Here is a 24,505-nt window from a genome sequence, read left to right on the forward strand (position 1 = left end):
TTTTCTACCAAGTGCACAGACTGCTTGTCTGCCGACTCCCAGCGTCCCATGTGAGACTGGATCTGGTGGACCTGCCTGTGCGTTTGCTGGTATAGCGGATCCACATCGCTGGCCCAGCCAGGTCTGGCTCTGGCTTCCTCTGAACCTGATTCTGCTTCTTGAGTGTGTCCCTTATGTATGTGAGGAGTTGAAATCTGCAGTGTACTGGGCTGGGCTGCAAAAGCACCGGTGGTTCCCTTTGTGACACTGGCACAGCTTGGGTGGGGATGTAAATTGAGTAGGGCGGGGTACTTGGGAATCACCAGGGTGGAGCAAGGGGCAATGGCGTCTCCGAGACTCCTCACTTCTCCTTAACTCTGCGTCTTGCGTCCCCGAGTGCCAGCGAGCAGCTCTGCGAGAAAGCCACTCTCACTCTCTGGCCTGTTGCAAGGCCGTCCCGCCTCTCCCCGTAGGGGTCTGGGACCTCAGGATCCCACCCCAAACAAGCTCAGAGGATTCGAGAGTCTGCATCCCCTTCTGATTGAAAAAAATCGAGTATCCAGTTGCAGCCCGCCTGGCGCGTGACTCTGTACCTCCGTTCTTGGCGAATCACCAGGGCGGGGCAAAGGGCAATGGCGTCTCTGCGACTCCACACCTCTCCACGACTCCATGTCCCGTGTCCCCGAGCACTGGCGGGCAGCTCTGCGAGCAAGCCACCCTCGCTCTCCGACCCGTTGCAAGGATGTCCCGCCTCTCCCCATAGGGGTCTGGGACCTCAGAATCCCGCCCCAAACAAGCTCAGTGGACTTGAGAGTCTGTAGCCCCTTCTGATTGAAAAAAACATGCATCCAGTTCCAGCCCACCTGGCGCGCGACTCTGTACCTCCGTTCTTGGAGTCTCTGCACAACCTACTCAGTCTCAATGCTCTTCTTTCTTTGCTTCCAGTTGTAGAGCTTCCACTGGGCCAGCTTTCCCATGGTTCTGAATGTTAGGTGTTTGTCTTATAGTTGGTAGTCTTGATGTTGTTGTGGGAGGCAGCACGCACAGGTCTGTACCTTACGCTGCCATTTTGGTTCCCAGAGTCTGTATGATATTCTTTATTTCAGTCAGTATATGCTTAATTTCTAGTTGGTCCTTTTTCATATCCTCGAGGGTCTCTCTAGATTTATGGAGGGTCTCACTAAATTTATCAGCGGTTTCTAGAAAATTCTTGAAAAACCTTAAAAGTGTGGTTTTGAACTCTATATCCAGTAGTTTGCTTTCCTCCATTTCTGTCATTTGTGACTGTTTCTTTGTCTCCGCATTCTTTATGCTTGCTTCCCTGTGTTGATAGAGTGGCTTTCTGTGCTAGGTGTCCTATAGGGCCCAGTGGCTCAGCCTCCAGAATTACCTGAGGTGGACACTCTTGGTGCACCCCTTTGTGGGCTTTGTGCACAGTCTTGTTTTAGTTAAGCCTTGATTGTTGTAGGTATCACTGGGAGGAATTGACCTCCAAGCCAATTGGCTGTGAGAATCAGCTGTGTCTGCAGTGGGAGAACTTCTGTGCTGGAGACACCCTTCTGGGACAAGACTTGCTTCAGTGGGGCTTTGGTGCTCACTGAGTCTGCCCCCTGAGTGTGTCCCTTATGGATCTGAGGAGTTGTAATCTGGATGGTCCCACTCTGACCACTGGGTACACTGGCTCTTGGTTCTCTAAGGAGGTGCTAATTTAGCCTCTTCCTGAGGCTACCCAGCAGGAGCCCAGCTGTGAAGTAATGCAAGCTGCTGTGGGGCCTTGGGCCAGCTGCAGCTGGTTAGGTAATTTTCAGATTGCAAAGGGCCAGGCCTTTCATATGCAAAAGCCAGCGCACAGCTTGGGCGGGGCAGGGTCGCAGGGGATCAACAGGGCGGAGCAAGCAGCTATGGCTGCTCCTCAGTTCTGCCCTAAGAGGCCCCACTTCTCAATGTCCCGGTAATCGCTGCAAGCACCTCTGAGAGAAAGCTGCCCTCGAGGTCCGACCAATGCCAGACAGTCCCAGGGGTGGGCAAACTTGTTGACTCGAGGGCCACAATGGGTTCTTAAACTGGACCGGAGGGCTGGAACAAAAGCATGGATGGAGTGTTTGTGTGAACTAATATAAATTCAAAGTAAACATCATTACATAAAAAGGTACGGTCTTTTTTTTTTTTTTTTAGTTTTATTCATTTCAAACGGGCCGGATCCAGCCTACGGGCCGTAGTTTGCCCACAGCTGGTCTAGCCTCTCCCCGTATGAGTCTGGGTCCCCAGAGACTCACCCCAGAGACTCACTGGAGTTCAGAGCAGTCAGGAGCTTGAGACTCCCTCCCGATTGAAAAATACAACCGTGTCCTCAGCCACCAGCCCTTCCCGCGTGCGCCTCCGTATCTCTGCACTTTACTTCCACACCGCACCTCCTCTGAGTCTCAGTATGCTTTTCTCTTTCCTTCTAGTTGTAGAATTTCCACTCAGCCAGCCTTCCTGTGGTCCTGGATGATGTCTGTTTTATCTTTTAGTTGTATTTTTGAAGTGGTTGTGCGAGGCAGCAATTTCAGGTGTTTACCTATGCCGCCATCTTGGTTTCTCCAGGGCCATTAGTATTGAATAAATAATGGTTTATCAAACTTTTAAAGTTATTGCCAAGGCATTATGAAATCTTTAGTACTTCCTGGCCTTGGCTTTTTGATGGTTAAAACTAAAGGTCTGAGTTGAACATATTTTGTACTTTCCTTGGAACTACATGTATTCTATTAATAGATACTATTATATAAGGGAAAATATATAGTAGATCCAATAGCAATAAAACCAAAGTATGAGTTTCTTGAGAGTAGGGATTATATATCAATAGACATTTATTGAACTTAACTGTCATAAGAAAAAGCTTTAATTTAAGCAATAAATTTGAAGCATGGACAAACAGGTTTTTGTGAATCAAGAAATTTAAAAATATATGTAATAATCAGGGCTCAAGATTAGCAACTCAACAGATTTCATATTAAGTGTCATACACTTGTACTAGGGCACACATCTAAAAATTTTAAATTTGTTTTTAATTGTTCAAGAATGTATGCACCCTATGTTCATAGCAGTGTTATTTACAATAACTAATATCTGTAAACAGTTAAGTTCCCATCAGTAATAAGTGGGGAAAAAAGCTGTGGTACATTTATACAGTGGAATACTGAGCTGTAAAGTAGAAGGATCTCTTACCCTTTGCAACAGCATGGATGGACCTGGGGAGTATTGTGCTGAGTGATATAAGCCAGTCAGAGAAAGACAAGTATCACATGATCTCACTTATATGTGGAATCTAATGAACAAAATAATGACAAACAAAATAGGTCCAGATGCATGGATGCATGCAAAACAGACTGACAGATTTTAGAAGGGAGGGGGATGAGAGGGGTGGGAAGAGATTAACCAAAAAACTTATATGCATAGCCTTTGGACACAGATAATAGTGTGGTAAAGGCCTAGGGTGGAACAGGGACTGGTGGAGGGGGCAAGTAGAAGGAGAATAGGAAACATCTGTCATACTATTAACAATAGAAAACAAATTTAAAAATTTTTAAATTGTTTTTAATTGTACATTAAAAAAATCTCTAGCTATATAAGTCACTTTAACAATCCAAACAACTTTCTTATAATATTTTATTAAATATGAAAAGGTAATTGTGTAATAGTTATCAGGAAAGTTGCATAACAAAGTATGTAGCCAGCAGATACCAAAGAAATCCTATATGATTTACACAGTTATTCAAGCAAACACCAAACTCCAGTTCAGTTTCTATAAACTATCAAAAGGATAAAGACAAAAGACCCTTCTATCTCAAATTAACCAGGTTTTAATGGCAGCTTTTCAACATAATAAAACAGACATAAAAAAACACAAACTACATTTTCTTATTCTAAAACATTTTTAAGTCCATATGTACTTTGAATAATCTTGTTGTATTAAGTTTTGCTACAACTTTTAGTGTTCAAAGTAAACCTATCCTAGTTCAGTGTTTTAAGAAGTCAATGGAAGCAGTAGTAGAAGCATAATACAGTTGTTTCACTGCTATTTCCAGAATCTGTAAAATCCCAATGCTATTGCCAGGCAAGTGAACACTGAGGCTGTGAACAGAAGAAAACATGTTACAGTAGGTCATGCATTTGTGATTATTTTTTGCAGAGAGAAACAGAATAATGTCATCTTCAACTTAAATGAACAAAAAACAAAGGGAATCCAATCAGTTTTGTATCTTAGGTTTTTCATTTCCCAGAAAATGAAGCTAAAGATAAAGGATATCCTTTAGGGCAGGATACCAATTCTTAAAAGCTTTCTGTATTTTAAACCCAATTAAGGATGACAGTAATTTAAAAATGTAGGTCTTATAATTTAAGAATGCATAAATTGTTTAAATCCATTATTAATAGTGGATTAACAGTGACAACAACTATGAACTTTAATTTCAGATCTTAGACGTGAAAAACTATTTCACTTATATTTTAAAATTTTGTAGTTAAGTTAGTAAAACTGACATCAGATCATCTATGAGAAAATTTATTTGCCTTTTCAATACATTTAAAAATGAATTTTCTCACAAATATTAAAATTCATATTAAAAACATAAATAAAAATTGTAATGAAACCCTTTAAAAAAATTTCAGTGAGGTAGAAGCAAAGGCAGAACAAGCACCAGACTTTAACAGTTAATATACCACCTGCTCTTTGTTACATCATTCTGGACAAAAAAAACCCCTTCCTGTTCTTAAGCAGCTTAATCTGGGTGAAGCTTTTAGGAACTCCCTAGTTTCTAGTTTGTTTAAACAGCCATGACCTTTTTATGTCCATGCACAAAGATATTTTTTACCTCATTATTTATATAGAAAAAATTGGAAATAATCTATAATAGAAGTAGTCTGTGATACCATTAAAAATAACATGTACTCATAGAATAAAAGACTAAATAAAATACAATAACATGTCCTTAATGATTACTTTTAATTGGTGGGATTATGGGTGATTTTAATTTTCTTCTTTAAAATTTTTAAACAGCCATGACTTTTAAAATAGAGAAACTGAAATGAAGGGCAAACTTCAACTAAAGACAAAATAAATGCCTTTCATAGTAAAGCTATCCTAATTTTAATGTATAAAATTATACATTATCCCATTTGATCCCATTACTTACTGAAACTTGGTTAATGACAAGATCATTTCCTTAATTTTAAGAAATGGGATTAGGTCTCTATGAGGACATTTGAGGAGAAAGTATAATACTAAGAGTTTCTTGTCTTGGTCAATTATATATTCTCCCATTTGATTATGCTATTATTTACCATCTTCCAACCAGGGGTCCTCAAACTTTTTAAACAGGGGGCCAGTTCACTGTCCCTCAGACCGTTGGAGGGCCAGACTATAGTTTTAAAAAAAAACTATGAACAAATTCCTATGCACACTGCACATATGTTATTTTGAAGTAAAAAAACAAAATGGGAACAAATACAATATTTGTATTTGCATGTGGCCTGCGGGCCGTAGTTTGAGGACCCCTGTTCCAAGCAGTGTGCTAAGGAATGATTATATACATTACCTTATTTAACCATAATTAAAATCCTGAGGTAGGTGATATCATTCCCATTGTATAGATGAGTCAAGTCCGAAGCTATATTGCTACCAGTGGTGGAACCAGGACTCAACACTAAGTGTTCCTGATTCTAAAGTTGTTGTTTTTAAAGGAAACCATTCTATTATCCTGTTTATCCCTTGTCACCTGAAGGACTCAATCTAATTTGTTATTTTGGGGGCTACATAGTGCTATCTAGGTGGTATATTCTTGCTAACAGAAATAGCTAAGTTGTCTTAGACTACAAGGGAGTACTTTATTGTGAGGAAGGAGGTATTTCATTCCTTTATTAGAAAACACAACACAATATGTGGGAACCACGCCAGGGTCCCCAGATAGTCCAGGTCAATGGGAACACAGTCCTTGTCGTCAACACACCAGAATGGCCAAGGCCTCTCTGAGCATAAGCCTAATTGGGGTGCCCAAGGCCAAGATACCATGAGTGGGTGCAAGGACACACGGTATACTGTGCCCTTCTATAGCCAAAATATGACTAGCACGAAGCCTTCTTTGTCTAAGGAATAATATAAAAGTATATTACTAAGCCAGGGTGCTGGGCAGAGCAGGGGCAAAAGAGCTCAGATACAGCTGCCATGTTAACCAGCTAGACTCAGCTGCTAGAGTGTGCTGGGAAGGAGAGACCGAAGAAGCTGCTGAGGCAGGGAGCTTAGGTACCGCTAAGATGTAAGGCAGTGAGTCTAGGGGGCAGCGTGCGGCTGCTCAGATAATAGCTGTGGGCACGAGACTGATGCTGCTTTGTGGGAAAGATGTATCTGTTCACCAGCCGGTGTTCGGCTGCCTGCCTGTGTAGACTTTGCTGTGAAGGACTGTTGTGCCTGTACAGGACTGTTGTGCCACTGACTTCTGCAATAAAGACTCATTCTTATACACTCACAACTTCTCATGGCTTCTCTATCTAAGACCCAGAGTCATAGGAGGTCCAGCCCTAGGCCAAGGGGCTCGAACCCAACACCTATTATACTCGTGAGCAGAGGCTAAAGGAGGAACTTGGACTAAGTCCCCAACCGTTAGTACAGTGGGCAGGGTTCAAGAAGGAGCCACCCCTGGTGTAGTCAGGAAGAACTTAGAAGAATAAATGGACTCAGGACAACTCAGAGCAGCAGTGCTGAGCAGTGCTCTTGCTGTCTCTGACACAATGGTTACTGTATTTAAGTTTCTCATTTCTATTGTTGACTGTTACTTCTCATTGCTGTCATTGTGCCAACCCCAAATTGCTTTCAAATTTGTTGTTTATCTTTTATGGCCTATCTAAGACACTTCCTTTGGGTATATAAAATGCATAGGTGAGCCTGTGCCTGGTACATTCTAAGTTCTCTGTGTTAGATTTTACTACTTATCTGCCCAGAACAGAATTTGCCACATTAACTAAAGATTAAATGGAAACTGCCATTATCTTACAGCTCTCGTTTCCTTGGCAATAGTGATCTGGGTCAAAGGGTGGTATATGACTCAAGATGGGCCATTCAGATCCCTTCCCTGGGATTTTCTGAATCGGAACTAAGGAAAAGGATAATTTTTCATGGTTGGTGAAACTGGAATGATATGAGTCTGGTGGCCATGTTTATAATCCCATGGAGGAAGCTGGTTTAAGAAAATGAGACAGATATTCAGACAAGATACCGTACAGAGAAAGTTGTGATTCCAATTATCCCTAGGCTGAAGCTATACCTCTGCCTTTCTTCCATAATTCAATATGTAAATTACCCTTATGCCTAAGCTAGTTCAAGTTCAAAGTATAATACTTGAAATGAACAGCACCTTGGCTGATGCATGCTGGGAAAACAAAATTATTAAGGCTTACATTTTAGAAGGATTTCTTCTCTAAGGGAAACACAAGATCTTTACTACTGGGGTTTTATTAGTATTTTTTCCTGTGTTTGTGAATCTCAGATATATGGAGTAATACTTACTGCCTTACTGGCAACATCTCAGCTATTCTAGGACCCAGTGGATCCACTCATGATATTAACTACCCACCTGCTGAGAGTGTGGGATTCAGATTTCCTAAAAGGCTTACCAGTAACAGCAGCAATAAACAAATATTTGGAGAAGAAAGAGAAAGGAGACAGACAATGCCTTTAGAACTGTTGGTTGCAAATCCTTATTAAAAAAAGGAAAGGAAGATAACTTAGGAAAGGTACTTTTCCAAACAAGGACTTGCTAATTTCTTTTGCTTTTGCCATTAAGTTTATTAGAATCAGCCTTGTATAAATCCACTACTAAATGAAAGCCTTATGGAGACCATCACCTTCTTCAAACTGAATATAAATATGAAAAGGATTTTATTTTTATCTAAGATATTGATTCTTTTAGTAAATACTCTAGAGCAGTGGTCCTTCTGGCCCTTTAAATACAGTTCCTCATGTTGTGACCCAACCATAAAATTATTTTCGTTGCTACTTCATAACTGTAACGTTGCTACTGTTATGAGTCGTAATGTAAATATCCGATATGCAGGATGGTCTTAGGCGACCCCTGTGAAAGGGTCGTTCGACCGCCAAAGGGGTCGCGACCCACAGGTTGAGAACCGCTGCTCTAGAGGAAGCTGAGTGGATTTGAAACTCTTCCTAAACTGGGTTGCTGTAAAATCCATTTAGAAAGTGGAAACAAACTGGCTGTTTAGAAATTTTCCCTGAGCATTACCACTGAATGGATCTCTAGTTCCAGAGACTTTGCTAGAATGGGGGTTTTCAAAACTTGTTTTCCACTTAGAGCCCTTTCTTCAAATGAATCTTTGGCAGAAGCCCAATATTTTAAAAAGATAGAAGCTGAGGCATTCAAGTTGAAGAAATAAAGGGGGTGCATCGCTGAAGGCCAGGGGCTCCATCTTCACTCCTACTGCCACCTCATCATCATTAGCGGCTGCCCAGAAAAACCACTGATAGTATAAATCAGCAATTTTGTTTTGGACAGCAGTTCAATAATATGAAAACTTTTAAATGTGCACATCTTTTAAACACAAAAAGTATAAATGTGCAAAGCAATTTATATAGAAATACTAGCATGAGGGCACAAAAGGGTGTGTGTGTTTACCCAAACACAAACATATATACGGCTGTTCAGTGCATTGTTTTTAATAATGAAAAACTGGTAGCAGAAAAGTTGTCTGTACAATATGATCTAATTATTATTTTTAAAAATTATAATGTTTATATAAAGAAGAGAAATCCTGAAAGATATATACTACTAATAGTAAATACCTATGAGGGAGTAAAAGGCTTTAACTTTTACTATATAGTTTCTGAATTACAAGAATAACTTATAATGAAAATATATTACTTTTTATAAAAAGAAAAAAAAAGTACTATTTGACTAGGGCATTTTTCCTAAATCCTTGGGGTCCTGTAATTGGTTCAGGTACCATGGTACTTGAGGAGTCTAGTATGGGACAAATAATCTAATTTTGGGGTAGTATCTGTGCTCAGTCAGTTGGATTCAAGGTAGGAGATATTTCCCCCCTTTGCTTGCTATAATTTTTAATGGCCTACATATATTTTAGCTATAATTTCCTGTAAGTCCACTCTGATGGAAGAGCACAGCAATAAAAATAACATTTTTTTTATTGTAGAATACCTAGTTCATCTTTGCAGCATTTTGTACTTGTGTTTATATATTTCTTGGATATCGATAAGTTTTTTCCTATTAGTAAGTTGCAAAGTTGCCTGTTAAACTTATATCCTCATCTTATTGCCTTCCAAACTTAGAGTCTTCACACACTGCAGGGACCAAGCAATAAAGGAAACCTCCATTTTTTCTTCTTTGCTGGCCATGGTTACCTTGGGAGGTAGGAGCTGACAGGTCTGATAATCAAATAACACAGCCTTACCTGCAAGATAACGAATTGTCTCAAGCTTGTTAGATTCCATTAGTGTTTTTAAAGAAGCAATTTCAGTGTCAATTTTATTACTGGTCTCTGAAATAATACTTTTGGTTATGGTATCCTGTAATAAATGAGAATAAATACAATTAAGTTTTGTCCTCAATATATTATTGGGAAAATATTTACATTATAAATATTATTTATGTGTGATTTTGTGTATTATAATAGTCTTTTTAATCCTCACCCAAGAATATTTTTTCTATTGATTTTTTAGAGAGAGTACAAGAGAGGGTGGAGGGAGAGCAAGAGAACAAGAGAGAGAGAAACACTGATGTGAGAGAGACACAGATTAGCTGCCTCCTGCATATACCGACTGGGGCCAGGAATCAAACCTGCAACTGAGGTATGTGCCCTTGACTGAGAATTGAACCCGAGACCTTTCTGTCCACGGCCAATGCTCTACCCACTGAGAAAAACTGGCCAGGGCTTTTTTTTTTTTAATAATGTTTTTATTGATTTCAGGGAGAGGAAAGGAGAGGGAGAGAGGGATAAAAACATCAATGATGAGAGAGAATCATTCATCGGTTGCCTCCTGCATAGCCCTCACTGAGGACTGAGCCCACAATATGGGCATGTGCCCTGACCGGGAATCAAACCATGACCTCCTGAATCATGGGCCGACGCTCAACAAAAATCTTAAGTGGGGCAACAGTTAAAAGCAGTGTGATATTAAGAAAAAACATTATGTGAATATTACAGACTAACAAAAAATATCCCTTCTACCCTGATATTTGGAGACCAATTATTAGGATTATCAAATTCTGGTGATAATCCTACTAAAAGCCTCATAGTAAGTTATTTGAGACTTAAATATATAAGAGGATAAACTAAGAAGGAAAAAATTTACCATATTTTTCTGTGTATATGATGCCCCCACTTTTCCAACCCCAAATTAAGAAACAAATGTTTTTTTCCCCCTATATATATTTGGATAACCTTTTTTTAAAAAAAATTGTTTTATTGCTTAAAGTATTACAAAGAGTATTACATATGTCTCCTTTTTTTTTTTCTCTCCTTGACCCTCCCCTGGCCTCCCCTACCCCCCAGTGTCTTGTGTCCATTGGTTATGCTTACTTGCATGCATACAAGTCCTTCAGTTGATCTCTTACCCACCCCGCCAACCCTCCCTGGCCTTCCCGCTGTAGTTTGACAGTCTGTTCAATGTTGCTCTGCCTCTGTATCTATTTTTGTTCATCAGTTTATAATGGTCTTTATTATCCATAAATGAGTGAGATCATGTGGTATTTTTCTTTCATTGACTGGCTTATTTCACTTAGCATAATGCTCTCCAGTTCCATCCATGTTGTTGCCAGTGGTAAGAATTCCTTCTTTCTTACAGCAGCATAGTATTCCATCCTGTAGATGTACCACAGTTTTCTAACCCATTCATCTGCTGATGGGCACTTAGGCTGTTTCCAGATCTTAGCTATGGTGAATTGTGCTGCTATGAACATAGAGGTGCATTTATCCTTTCTGATTGGTGTTTCTGTTTTCTTGGGGTATATTCCTAGAAGTGGGATCACCGGGTCAAATGGGAGTTCAATTTTTAACTTTTTGAAGACACTCCATACTGTCTTCCATAGTGGCTGCACCAGTTTGCATTCCCACCAGCAGTGCACGAGGGTTCCTTTTTCTCTGCATCCTCTCCAGCACTTGCTGTTTGTTGATGATAGCCATTCTGACCGGTGTGAGATGGTACCTCACTGTTGTTTTGATTTGCATCACTCGGATGATTAGTGACTTTGAGCATATTTTCATATGTCTCTTGGCTTTCTGAATGTCCTCTTTTGAAAAGTGTCTATTTAGGGCTCTTTTGCCCATTTTTTGATTGGATTGTTTATCTTCATTTTGTTAAGTTGAATGAGTTCCCTATAAATGTTGGAGATTAAACCCTTATCGGTGATAACATTGGCAAATATGTTCTCCCATGCAGTGGGCAAGAAATCAATATTTTAAACATTTTGCTGTTTTTCCTCTTAAGGCCTTTTTTTTTTTTTTGGTATCTTAAGGAGTTGTTTTTCCTGTTTTCTACACTCCGTGGGAGGAGGTCCAAATTGTCTCTCTGCAGCTCTATTTCCATGTTCTTTTGCATAGATGATTACATTCAGTTTGAATTTTGCAGAGTAAGACAAATGCTTACCGGTATTTATCTTTTCATTTTTTGACATCTTTATGGGCTCAGAATGCTCCGGTCCCTGTTGCATCTGTGCACTTTCCACCTCCAATTACAGCATCAGCTGATGTCAGTAACAATAAGGCTTGTGATTGGAGGAAGCCTGTTTGACAAGGTATGGGCAGCTATGCACCTCGCATGGCTGCCTCCTAGGCTGATTTCTGTGTATAAGATGTCCCTCAATTTTCAGTCTAACGATTTTAGAAAAAAAATAGCGTCTTATACACAGAAAAATACGGTAGTCATTGAACTATCACTTTATGTATAGAAAGGCTAAGGTAGTTAAAAATTTAAATATATTTTGCAGAAGAAAAAACCTGACCAGGTTTATAATGTAAGCTGGCACCAACATTAAAGGAAATGGCAGAAATGCTTGTTGGGTAACACTGAATGCTATGTGTATAGGAGCTAAGAGATGGGAAGAGAGAAAATGGTACTGAGAGCTCAGAAATTAGCTGTGAGAGAATTATTACATTTCTTTATCTCCTTTATCTGGCCAAAAAGTAAGAGGACAGAATAGGATGCTGAGAAGGGCAAATGGAACCTTCCCTTCTATTAAATTAGAAGCAAGAAAGTGCTCTCTTCTGTTAGAATGTAGACCAAATGGCTTTTAACTTTTAAAAAAAGGACTAGGCAAAGCCAGAAAGCTGGGTTTTACTCAAGCCACAGAGATTAATGATTACAATTTAGGATTACTGAAAAGGTAACCATTAACAATGAGTATGGGGTTTAAAATCCAGGTTCATATCCCAGCTCTACCACTTATTAGCTGTGTGACCTTAATGTCCCTTTGCCTCATTTTTTAAATTGGTAAAAAGGGAATAAGCCTGCCTGCCTCACAGAGGCTGATGTAACAGACAAAAGTAAAGCAAGTAGAACAATATCTAACATATAATAAGCACTCATTAAATATTTACTATTATTTTTTAAAATTTAAAGGTAATTTAATCTAGACACTTAAATACTAATTATGAATCCTTTATTTTTTATATGAAAGTAATTTAGTTTGAAAAAAGTATGCTACCAGAAAAGCTTGGTTCTGACTCAGCGGTCACAGCTCAGGTACTATCACCCACCTGGTGGCATTATCCCCAGTGCTGGTCAACCATAAAAGCTATGAGGAAATCATGATTCTTTAGGGCTAGCTGTTTAAAGTCCAAACTTATAAAATGATACACATAAAAGCAGGTACACAGGCCTGAGAGATGTACAAAAGAGAAATTTTTACATACTAACTTACCTTTTTGGTAAATTCTGTGGTTGCTTCCATAAGTTTCTTTTCTTGATCTGTAAACTAAAGGATATGATGCATCAGGAGGTTAAGAAAAAAGACTAACAGGGATTAAAAAGCAGCACGCAACCAAGAAAATGCATTTAAAAGCTCATTACCATATCTGTTACTCTGCTCCTTTCTAGGTTGATATCCAGTTTATTATCTGCTCTGATTCGACTGGTTTCATTCTTTAAAGAAAGTAAAAATATTTAAAGAGTGATCTTGTAATGAGTATTTTGAAAATAATAAAATATTTTTAAATGGGAAGAAACATTTCACTTACTATTAATTGTTGCTTAACTTGTTCTAATTCACTCTTCATTTTCTAGATGTAAGAAAGATCACATATAATTAGCATTAAACCAGAAGCCTATTTTATGATTTTTTCCTCATAAAATTTGAAACCCTAGATTAGCAAAAACTGGGTGATCTAAGGATTTGATTAAAAATAAAGATAAAAAAGAGTAATTCATCATATTTAGAAAATAATTCTTAGGAAAACATTAGAAAATATATTTATGTTTTAGTTTTCTACTTTTTAAAACAACTGATATTCTGCATTTAAAAACAGTTAATCTACTGGATAACAAATTTCCCCTGAATTACAAAAAACACATTTTTCTCTTAAATGACTAATTAGTGCAGCATCAAATAAAATGGAAAATACCACATTACTTTCAGTTTTGAGAACATTATATTATGCGCTATTCTAAAATTGTATATAATATAAAGAGTTCAAATATCGAAGTGACTTTTATACATATAAAATACAACTCTTATTCTTTACTATGCAAGAAACTATGCTTTATACATCAAAAGATTAGGTATGGTTGAACATATAGTCTATTTTTATCTAAAAATTTGTAAATAATTATTTAGTAACCACATAAAATTATTTGGTCCTATTATTTACCAAGTAGACCACTTGTGAAGTCAGTTATTTTATTAGTAATAAACTGAAACTTGTGTCACCTCGTTCTCTGCTCTCAGATTTGCAAATTCACTTTTCTCTAGGATGACCATGTCTTTCCTGATAGAGTCCAAATGAGCCATTAGCTGTTGAACTGTTATTTCCTAGAAAATAAAATAAAATAACTAATGATCTATGGAAAGTCATCCCCTTACATGGAATCATTTTCATGAAACGTCAGTTTCATATGCTAAAGATACAATGTCGCTTGGTTAAATAAAACAAAACAACATATAAAACCTACATACCTGAATTATCAAAATGAAAAGCAACAGGAGATTCAAGGAAGAAAAAGTATTTCCCAGGCCTAGTCAGTTGTTCAGTGGTTAGAACTTCGGCCTTTGGACTGAAGGGCTGAGGGCACGTACTTCAGCTGCAGGCTCAATCCCTAACCTGGTCGGGGCACGTGTGGGAGGCAACCAATCGAGTCTTTCTCATATTGATGTTTCTCTCTTTCTGTCTCTCTCCTGCCCTTCCACTCTCTTTAAAAATCAATGGAAAAAATATCCTCGGGTGGGAACTAACAAAAAAATTTTAAAAAGTATTTCCTGAAGTGAAATAAATGTCTGGAAACATTTATGAAAGAATCCCAATAAAGTATTTATTTAAAATCTATTAGTTCCTCAACAAAAAATGGCTACATGGAAAGGGTTTTGTTAATCATTTTACTGCTTTGAGGGATTTTCTGCCATCAGAAAATTTCAGGGTACTGGATAAGACTCAGAAGTTAAGTAGTAAAACAAAATAGGTAGAAGTATGATTTAAATAACTACCCCTTGTCAGCATAATTAGTGATTTTTAAATGGCATTTCAATTCTGTATCTCTCAGCTGAAAACAGATAAAGCAAGAGATACATTGAAATGAATAGGAAAAAAAACATTTTTAGCTATTAATTAGTTGATTTTTGTTAAACCTTTAAGCCAATTTGTATTTTATCAAAATAAGTTTGCCCATTCCTGGTGGCAAAATCATGAGTAAATTAATATAAACACACACACAAAATAAATAAAATAAATTCCTGGGTAACTTTCCCATATTCAGCACTACAAGAATATGTGAAAAAAAAGGTGATTCCTATCTGATAGATTTATAAGCTTTTGCTTTGCTAAGGAGGCCATTTCAACACTAAACTTTTTTGTTGTTGTTAATCCTCACCTGAGGATATTTTTTTCCATTGATTTTTAGAGAGAATGGAAGGAAGGGGAAGAGACAGAGAGAGAGAAACATCGATGTCTCTCTCACCGATTGGTTGCCTCCTACATGTGGCCCCAACTGGGGCCCAAATGAGCCTGCAACCCAGGTAACATACCCTTGACCCTTCAGTCCTTGGCCAACAACGCTCTAACCGCTGAACCAAATTGGCTAGGGTTTAACACTAAATTTCTTACACTTGGTAGCTTGTTGACTCATTTCTCCTTCTTGACCAAAAGAAAAAGCAGATGAGATGTAGCCAGGAAAAGGACCCTCAATACAGGGTATATAAACAAAACCAAAAAAGCCTAAGAAAGACCAGGATCACTAGTGGAACTCCCATTTTTCTGGTTACAGTTTGTAGCCAGGAGTGCATTGTTGAATTTACAGTCCTCCACTGACCAATATGGGCAAGAAAGACTATTTCAAAACTGACCTGACTTTTAGAAAACAGGCTATCACAGTTCCAGATGCATGACCAAGAAATGACTCAATCTTCAAAGGGTCTGGAATGCACAACGTTCTCCAATGACAACTCCCAGATGGCACAGTCATAATGGAGTAGATGTTAAAAATGTGAGTTCTGGAGTCAAGCTGCCTGGCTTTGAATCCAAATGCTGCCATTTACTGTGAGACTTTGGGAAAGTTATTTAATTTATTTGACCTCACTAGTAAAATGTAAATAACAACAGTACCTACACTATTTGGAGAATTAAATGAGACAGTGCACATCAAATGCTTAATGTAATACTTGGCACACGGTGAGCACTCAAAGAATCTTGGCTATTATTAATATTACCAGAGACAGGGATGTGATTGCTGACGCAGGCCAGTGTAACACCAATGTTTTGATGTGGGGATGTTTTGCCTTAAATAATAATCCTATCATAAAAATTATTATTTTTTGCTGTGCACAATAAACATCCCGAGTCTTATGCCTTCCCTAACCTTCATCCTTATTATTGGGGGTAGGAGGTTCATTTCCTTTTTGCAGTTCTATTTGATATAGTCATGAGATTTAAAATGTTCAGAAGTCATATAGAAGTGGCTCTATGGGCTGTGTTAGTCCTACTCAAAATGTCATTATGAAGGAGTTCTAAAACATTAAGCATAATGTTATTCTTTATTTTGAATCTTTAATAAAATGTTATTACTGAGACTATGTAGAGAATAGCTGAAAATGTAATCATAGATTTCTTTGGAGTCTGAACCTGGATAAGGAATTGTACTATGACCCTAATAGCCTCTATTTATCTCCATTTCCTCCTTTAAATACAGTTTGTGATTCAACAGGCCTATAAAACAGTACAGGTATCCATCTTCAAAAACTTGAAATGGAAAAGTATAATCCAGTATCAAGTAGTCGAATCTATTAAGTGTAATCATTGTAATTATTAAGGAGCCACCAGAGAATATGAATATAATTCAGATTATAAGTGAATTCAGAATATAACTATTCTCAGACTGAGCACACTCGACTTAGTATGGCCCTTCCTGAAGTGATCAAGTACAAAGCTTGTTTGTCCATTGGTCCTGAGCCTCACTCCCATCTTTCATGACATCTTTGTGCGTTATTCTATCCTAGAGGTGGGGTCAGCAAGGGGATTGGGCTCAAGGATGGAATGGGATTTCAATGTCACACACCACTAATAAAAAAAAACCCAAAAGTTTAGCAGTAATATTCCTACATCTGATCCTACATTTTGAATATATGATTAAATGGTCCTGGCAGAGGCATCCCTACCGGGCCGGACCCTACCTCCAACCAGCTTTTCCTCCACCTCACTCTCCTCTTCCCCCTCCCCAGGTTGTTTTTTTTTTTTCCGGGTTGCTGCCCCTAAGGAGCCTGAAAAAAAAAAAAAAGTCCTGGCAACATAAACATTTCTCAAACCAGTTTTAACTCACTATTACATATTGGGTAAACTTAAAAGTCTGATTTAAGAGTATATTAATTTATTAAAAACTAGAGTTCCGGTGCACGAAGTTCATGCATGGGATGAGGAGGGGGAGGGAGGTGTTCCTCAGCCCAGCATGTGCCCTCTCGCAATCCGGCTCGCAATCTGGGGCCCCTTGGTTAGGGTCCCTCGGCCTGGCAGGCGATCAGGGCCTATCGAGGCTTTCCTTCCCCCCTCACCTGCTGCGGGGGCCCCGCCCCCACCACTGCTTGCCATCTGTGTGGTGGTGACGCCCCATTCCCCTGCCACCGGTAGCCTCCCTCTGCAGGCGACAGGCGTGGGTGCGACCACTTGGCTGGCCTGGGCCTCCCTCTGCAGGGTGATCTCTGGCCAGCCCTGCACACACGCCACAGCATCTCTGGCCAGTGGCCTGGACCTCCCTCTGCGGGGCAATTATGGGGTCCCCCAACCAATCACATCGCACCCGCCTTGGCTGGCCTGGCGCCAGTGCGTGTCATAGTGTGGTCATTCGGATGGTGGTCTGCTGTTTGATTGATTTGCATATTACACTTTTATTATTATAGATGTCAGTAGCTCCATTAGCTCTTTCAGGATAGCTCGGAGAGTTGGGAGAATGAAACGGTTGGCTTTTTCTCAGTAGATTTAGTAGTCTATTATGATTCTGAATAAGTTAAGCTAAAATAATGCACATACAAATTTTCAGGTAAGTTAAATTCAGGAGTTGAATACTCTTAATTCTAAATGTCTAATTGGAAATTACTGTAAATATCTTTAAAAAGTTTTTGGTCCTTCATGACTTTTAATGTAATGATATTTTATGTAAGAGCTGCTAATTTTACACAAGAAAGAAACCCTCTGCTGTGAAATATTTATCTAAGGAAGTTGAAATTTGAAAAATTAAAATTAAAAAAATATAACCATAAGAAGATTCTTAAACATAGTGAATTGATTCATGATGACAAACTATGAATTATTTCACAGTTAGGTTCACTGAGCTTATTCTATTCTTTATATAAACTTGTCGCTTTTGTCCATAGCACCACAATGACAACTCTTGCAAATTACTCAACCTCTCTGATCATCTTTTCAGTGGCAAGAGAGAAAAATTCTACCTACATTGCAAGGTTGTTAGAGTGGTTAAATAAGTGAGAAGTCCCCAACATTTGTGCCTCTAACATCTTAAGTTCTTAGTAAATGGCATTATTTTGACTTAAAGGACTTGTGTATCCAGTCAAATTAAAGCATCTTAGCCAGGTGATTTATGAAGTCCTTCCCAGCCTTCTGGCCTTCTAAGTTTGTGAAAATTAAGCAGAATTTACACATGACTGCAGTAAAATATTTTTATTATATAGAAGGATTACCTTTTCTACTGTGGTGGGCTTTCAACAGGGAAAAAGTTGTTTCACTAATGATCTACCACCATCTCATGATTCTAATAATATAATTATCTTACAATGAAAAATTTGACAAAATTTCATTCTCTGTGTTACCATAATTGTTATGACTGTTCTCACTCCTTAATCTTTCTAGGTACTGACTTTAGTAAAAGTTTTTTGTTTGTTTTGTTTTTGATCCCTTTAGAGGGAACAATAAGGAAGATGCAGGTGTGTGGGGGAGGTCATTGGGCAGACAGAGATGCAGTTATAAAACAGATTGTCTAATGAAACTTAGAAGTGATAAAAAAGAAAATGTTACCTGTTGAGCTTGAGTGACCATCTCCTTATAGATTGAATCCAAGCTGACATTTGATAAAGTGGTTAATGCTGATACAATTGTTTCTGCTTGTGCTTTGTCAAATCCTGTAGGCAGTAAATAGGTATTTATATATTTTTAAAAGTGCACATTCTTATCAGAATAGACAGCTGGAATAACTTTCCCTATAAATTTTTATGCTTCTATAAAATGGTTACAATAAAAATTTGGCAGATTATGCTAAATTACTCTCTAAAAGCAATCTACAATTTTAATGCCCACTGTCCATTATCTCAATCTATAGCAACACTGATATTACTAGTCTTATTTATTATTTATTAATTTTTAATTGTACATTTTATTTTGAGATACTTTTAGTTTTATTTACTTTTTAAATAAAAAATACATTTACATGGTGTAAAGTTGAAAATGTATGGTGAGAGGTCTCTGTTCCAGTTATATTTTACTACATAGCAAACCACCCCAAAATAGTGGCATAATACAGTAACAAGCAAGTCAGTTCTCCTTCAGGAGTCTTTTTAGTTTTTTTACTTTTGAGTGTATAAGTGGCATAAAAAATGGTATTGCATTGGTTATTTTAAATATATTTTATTGATTTTTTACAGAGAGGAAGGGAGAGGGATAGAGAGTTAGAAACATCGATGAAAGAGAAACATCGATCAGCTGCCTCCTGCACACACCCTACTGGGGATGTGCCCACAACCAAGGTACATGCCCTTGATGAGAATTGAACCTGGGACCCTTGAGTCGGGAGGCCGATGCTCTATCCACTGAGCCAAACCGGTTAGGGCTGCATTGGTTATTTTAATCTGTACTTAAAATTTGCATTTCCTTGGTCAAACATCTTTACATATACTTATTGACTACTGATATTTATTTTTCTGTGAGCTATTTGTTTATAGCTTTTGCCCATTTTTCTGTAAAATTGCTGAACTTTTTCTTATCAATTCATATGAACTCTTTATTAAAACATAGGCTCATTGTCATGTTTCTGCAAAAAAAATATTTCTGTATCACATGTATTTACTTTAATTGCTTTAGAATTTTGTTTTGCTCTAAAAATCTAAACATACTCTATATTCTAGTACTCTATTATAGTTTTTCTTTCATTTTTTATATTTAACTTTTAGTCAATCTAAAATTTATTTTTCAGTAAGGAGATCATATATATTTTTCCAAATGGCTAGTCAGTTACCATAACTCATTTATTAAATAGTCCTTCCTTTCCCTAGCTGTGATATTTTATTGTTTGCTAAGCCCATATATGTGTGTGTGTCTGATTCCCATTCTATAATCTACTTTTCTGTGTGATATTACATATTTAAATGAATGTTTTGATATCTGGTCAGTTTTTGTGCTTGTTTATTTTCTTTTTTGCTGTTCTTAAACATTGTCCTTGTACTTCCACATTCTCTTCAGTATCAGCCTAGAAACTCGTTTATTTTTTTTTTTACATAATTGGAATCACTCTATACATGTAATTTTACATAATGCTTTTTTCACTTACATACTTGAACATAACCAAGCCATACCATTTTTTATGACTATAAAATATTCCATTGTCTGGATGGCACTTACATTTAAATAGTGACTCTTAATTGTTCCTAATAGTGATATTGTCTTGACTAGGTAATATATCATGAGAGGTGTTAATTTACTTCTGTCGAGAGATACCCATGTTTCTCACCATGAGTTTCCAAGTTCTGAACCAATGCATGGGTATCAAAAGTTAATTTCCTTTGTTCTAAAGGAGTTATGTCCACTCGCCTTATATCATGTCCTTTGGTTGTGGTGGTTAAGAAATCTGAAAAGAGAAGACAATATTTTTATTTCTTGTCGTAACTAACAGAAGCACCATACTTCAGCTTCTAAAGCATTTTCCCCATTTATTTATAATACAGTTTCAGCTCTTCTACTTAGGAATTCTGTAATTTCAGGCAATATAACTGACTCCTCTGAGTCACTGACTCTTTTATTCAAAAGTGTCTATCATTATTTGGCATAACAAACATTCAATAAATGCTTCCTTCTTTTAGTCTTTAGAAATGTTTAAGAGTCATTCTAAAATAATATACATCAAAAGCTTTGATTATCACTGCCACATCTCTACTAGAGAACATAAATTGCCCAACTGGCCTCAGTGCTCAAAAGTTTTTTATAGAGCTATGAGAATTTTTAATACCTTTATCCCCATCCAAAGTAGCTTTCTGTACTCCCACACTCTTACATATTCTGTTCATTTCCCACATAGTTCTCAGTTCTAATTTGAAATTATGTATGGTTTGTTTTTCTGAATCACAATATAAGCTCCATGAGGCCCTGACTGTTTTTCATTACTGTTTTTTTTTTTTTATTAATACCTAGAACAGTGGTTGGAAATAGTTGGGCTAAAATATTTTATTGTTGAATCAATGAATTTGACTTTAAAAGCTGGAGTATTTACTGTTAACACCAAAGCCCTAGGAAGTTTCACATTTTAAAAATATATGTCCTGTTTCAATAAATTCCCAATTTTTAAGGCATAGAGATAGATGATGAGCAAAATCAGACATAACATGTTTTCATTGACTTTATAGGTTAGTAGGCAGGAAATAAATTTTTTAAAAATCTAAATATAAACTCAATTCAAATGATGAAAAGAGTAAGGAGCCACTTAAGGTTTCTCCAACAGATTCAAGAGCCATAACTCAGCAAACATGTTGAAGCATTATCGTTTACTTATGGTGATGTGTTACCAGTATTATATGCACTTCAAAGTTCTCTAAAACGGTTTAATATTGTTTTCATTTGAATATGTAAACAAAGTTCACCTCTAAAAGTTCACACAGATAGGACTGAGATTGGAGTGACTTCCCAGGGTTCAAAAAATGCCACCTCCTTTTTGTAAAAGCCATCTCATGTGCATGCAAGTTACACACCTAAATACAGAACCAACCAGCTTGTGAAGGACCCTGGCAGCTGACAGCCTCTTACGGGGAGTCAGCAACTGCGTCTGACTGGGAGTAAAACGGAGCAATGCTCCCAACAGCACAAAACACCGCGGGTGCTGGTTGGCATCTCACCCGGCCCTGGAGACGCCAGGTGAGCAGAGAATGCTAACATTAGTGCCGAGCACCCACCGTGGGCAGCCTTACGGGTTTAAAACTTGGTGGTGGGGGGCGGGGGAGGTTCTGAAAACCTCTCTCAGAATAAAGTCAGATGCCCTTCAGGACACACTGCTCACAGGGCTGCCAACGCTGAACCTGGAAGTCCCAGTACCCACACTGACTGGTTTTTGAACGGCCACTGCCGATGAGCGCAGAGAACCGGACATCACGGCGAGAATAAAGTGGGCCCGGCAGACGCTGCAGCCTCCCCGTCACCTGGGCTCGGGGCCAGCTCCTACATAACAGTCTAAACGTGAACAGGCCACGAGAAGACAGGTCTCTCCCGACACCGACTCCCTGACGCGGGCACCCGACAGACAGGCGGGGACCTCCGGCTCCTTTGACAGTGAAAAGGCAAAGGAAGAAGCCCGGCGGGGCTCTCGCGGTGCCGCCGAGGGGCGGGGGGAACCCCAGGCCTTCCGAGGCTCACTCTCAGGAGGGGCAGGCAGTCCTCCCCGCAGGCCTGGCCCACCCAGGGCGCGGCCGGGCAGCAGGGTCTCCAGCCCCAGGGGAGCGCCGGGCAGGAGGGCGTGGCACCCGCACCCTCGACCCGGGCTCGCTGGAGCATCCTTTCTCTGGGACGCACACCGACGTCGGGACACGGGGCCTTCCTCACCTCTCCGCAGGGCCGGCGAGAAACGCCCGCGGGGGGTTGAAACCCGGCGGCCCACGAGGCTTTCAGAGCGCAGGAGCCGCCAGACACTGCGACCCCACATATCTCGAGTTTCCCGGTCAGCGGAAGCGAAAGGCTGGGTGGATCACGCTCAGACTATCGGGGACGGTAGTTCTGGCGCCGCGAGGATGCTGGGAAATGTAGTTTTCGACCTGTCGCGACGGCACCGCCCAGCGCCAGCTCGCACAGCGGCTACGCAAAGCCGAGCCTCCTCCCAGACGGACCCACAATTCACTGGCATAGGTCAGAACGGCTCCGCCTCGCCCACCACCCTTCCCAGCCCCTACGCGCCGTTACCGCCCTAAGGAAGCGGCATCTTGTCTTTGAACCTCCTGGCGCCCGCTTCCTGTCAACGAGGTACAGTTCAACAGCAGAATAACCCTGGAGAACTAGCGGCCATTGCGCCTTTGGGTCGCTGGGAGATGGAGTTACATTTAGCCGCACAGCAACCTGGGACCTGAAGTCCTTAGCCACTAAGCCTTCTGGGGAGGGAGGGGGGGTCACGTAAAACCCTTCTGGGAAATGTAGTCCAGAGAATTCCTCATTCTTGCCGCCTTACATCCTGCGGCTTCGCCCTCTGGTGCACAGGAGGAGGAACTTGAGCTGGTCGAGTCCCTCTTGAGGGAAACTGAATTCCTCTGCTTCTAGGGTAGACCTGATGCTATGCACCACTTACCCCTCTCAGACCTCAGTTACTTCAGACTTTGCTCCACTTGGTAAAATGCTGAAAGTAACAACGCCCAGTAGTTGAGGAGCTAATACACATTTTTTTTTTTTTTTAGATCTACAAAATGACAACAATCATTAGTTTTTAATGGCTTAATTATTCTCATAAGTATCCAAACAGTTGCCACTAGATTTTCCTTGCTGTTTTGGGAACATCAGCTACGTAAAAAGTACCATTCTACCCACTGAGGCACGTTAAAAAGCAGCCTAGTTTATCCGAACCTCAGAGGCCAGTAGGGGACCAGAGAAGTGGGTCCTGGATTTTTCACTGTGAAGGACCACTTTTGTTATTAATTTTTACCCCATGTTCCTCAAATTTAAACACTCATTATCAACCACATGTAGGAAACCATTATTTATTTTACTATATTCAATTAATTCAAGACTGTTAGTGAGTACTGTAAGCAATGCCGATCCAACACCAAGCTGATACGTTTCAGCTGAAGGCAAAGGCACTTGCCAATTTGTTTGGTGGTTTCCAGTTTTATCTCCAGTGATGGTACAATTTATTTAGACATTCCGAAATTCCAGAACCCTCTCCAGGACCCCAGTGCTCGTTCCTCTGGGGCCCAGAGGTTTGGGGACTCAGGTTGGACACAATTGCATGAGATGGCATATGGCCTTCCAGCACAGTGACCGTAGCTTTGGTGACTTCAAGGAGAGAAGATGCAGCCTGTACCACTCACACGAGTCAGGCCCTTTCTCCTGGAGTAGGTGGGAAGGAATCCCAGTGTACTTTTGGAAGCAGGTGAATGAGACAGAGAGACAGCACAGGACCCAGTGGTCTCCATTTCCTTTCTTAGCTTACTTTGAGTTCTTGACACTAGAGGGAGTATGAAGACAGAACAGAGGACAATCCTTTGCTCTTATTCCTGCAACTCATTTTACAGTTTATGAGTCAGAGGAGCCCATTGTTACAAAAGCTTTGTGTTACTTTATGTTAATACTAGAGGCCTGGTGCATGAAATTCGTGTAGGTTAGGTCCCTAGACCTGGCCTCCCCACCTCCCTGCTTCCTCCTTCCCTGGTTCCCTCAGTGCCCCGCTGCCACCACTGGTTGCCCACCATGTTCTGTGCTGCCCCCTGGTGGTCAGCACACATAATAGTGAGTGATTGAATTCCCAAGTGGACAATTTGCATATTAGCCTCTTATATATATAGACTAGAGGCCCGGTGCATGAAATTCGTGCACTGGGGGGTGGGGGTCCCTCAGCCCAGCCTGCCGCTCTCACAGT

General features: G+C 39.6%; 1 protein-coding gene across 4 annotated transcripts; it reads right to left on the minus strand.

Annotated features, from left to right (window-relative positions):
• Window positions 1-3,805: 3,805 nt before the first annotated feature.
• CCDC90B (coiled-coil domain containing 90B) lies at window positions 3,806-22,953 on the minus strand. Of its 4 annotated transcripts, none has more exons than XM_070425731.1 (9): window positions 22,489-22,953; window positions 20,414-20,530; window positions 18,709-18,812; window positions 13,908-14,009; window positions 13,219-13,260; window positions 13,052-13,123; window positions 12,903-12,956; window positions 9,436-9,550; window positions 3,806-4,092 (listed from the first exon to the last, which is right to left on the minus strand). In XM_070425731.1, exons 1-9 carry the CDS (start codon window positions 22,586-22,588, stop codon window positions 4,037-4,039), a joined length of 762 nt encoding a protein of 253 aa, XP_070281832.1. In that variant the 5' UTR covers window positions 22,589-22,953; the 3' UTR covers window positions 3,806-4,036. The 4 variants fall into 4 exon arrangements, with proteins under 4 accessions (XP_070281832.1, XP_070281833.1, XP_070281834.1 ...); XM_070425732.1 differs by having other exon boundaries at window positions 20,494-20,530; window positions 22,489-22,538; XM_070425733.1 differs by lacking the exons at window positions 20,414-20,530; window positions 22,489-22,953 and adding an exon at window positions 20,305-20,407.
• Window positions 22,954-24,505: the final 1,552 nt, after the last annotated feature.

The sequence above is a fragment of the Myotis yumanensis genome, unplaced genomic scaffold (genome assembly GCF_028538775.1).
Source record: "Myotis yumanensis isolate MYYU_CA2020_CCGP unplaced genomic scaffold, mMyoYum1.0.hap1 SCAF_10, whole genome shotgun sequence".
Taxonomy (NCBI): domain Eukaryota; kingdom Metazoa; phylum Chordata; class Mammalia; order Chiroptera; family Vespertilionidae; genus Myotis; species Myotis yumanensis.

What these genes read in the sequence shown, in the direction of transcription:
- CCDC90B (XM_070425731.1), bottom strand. Translation starts at nt 22,588, where the DNA reads ATGTGGGGTCGCAGTGTCTGGCGGCTCCTGCGCTCTGAAAGCCTCGTG. An exon ending in ATCTGAGAGCAGAGAACGAG is followed by an intron (nt 13,261 to 13,907) that starts GTGACACAAGTT and finishes TCTTACATCTAG; the next exon opens with AAAATGAAGAGTGAATTAGA. An exon ending in GGAGCAGAGTAACAGATATG is followed by an intron (nt 12,957 to 13,051) that starts GTAATGAGCTTT and finishes CATATCCTTTAG; the next exon opens with TTTACAGATCAAGAAAAGAA.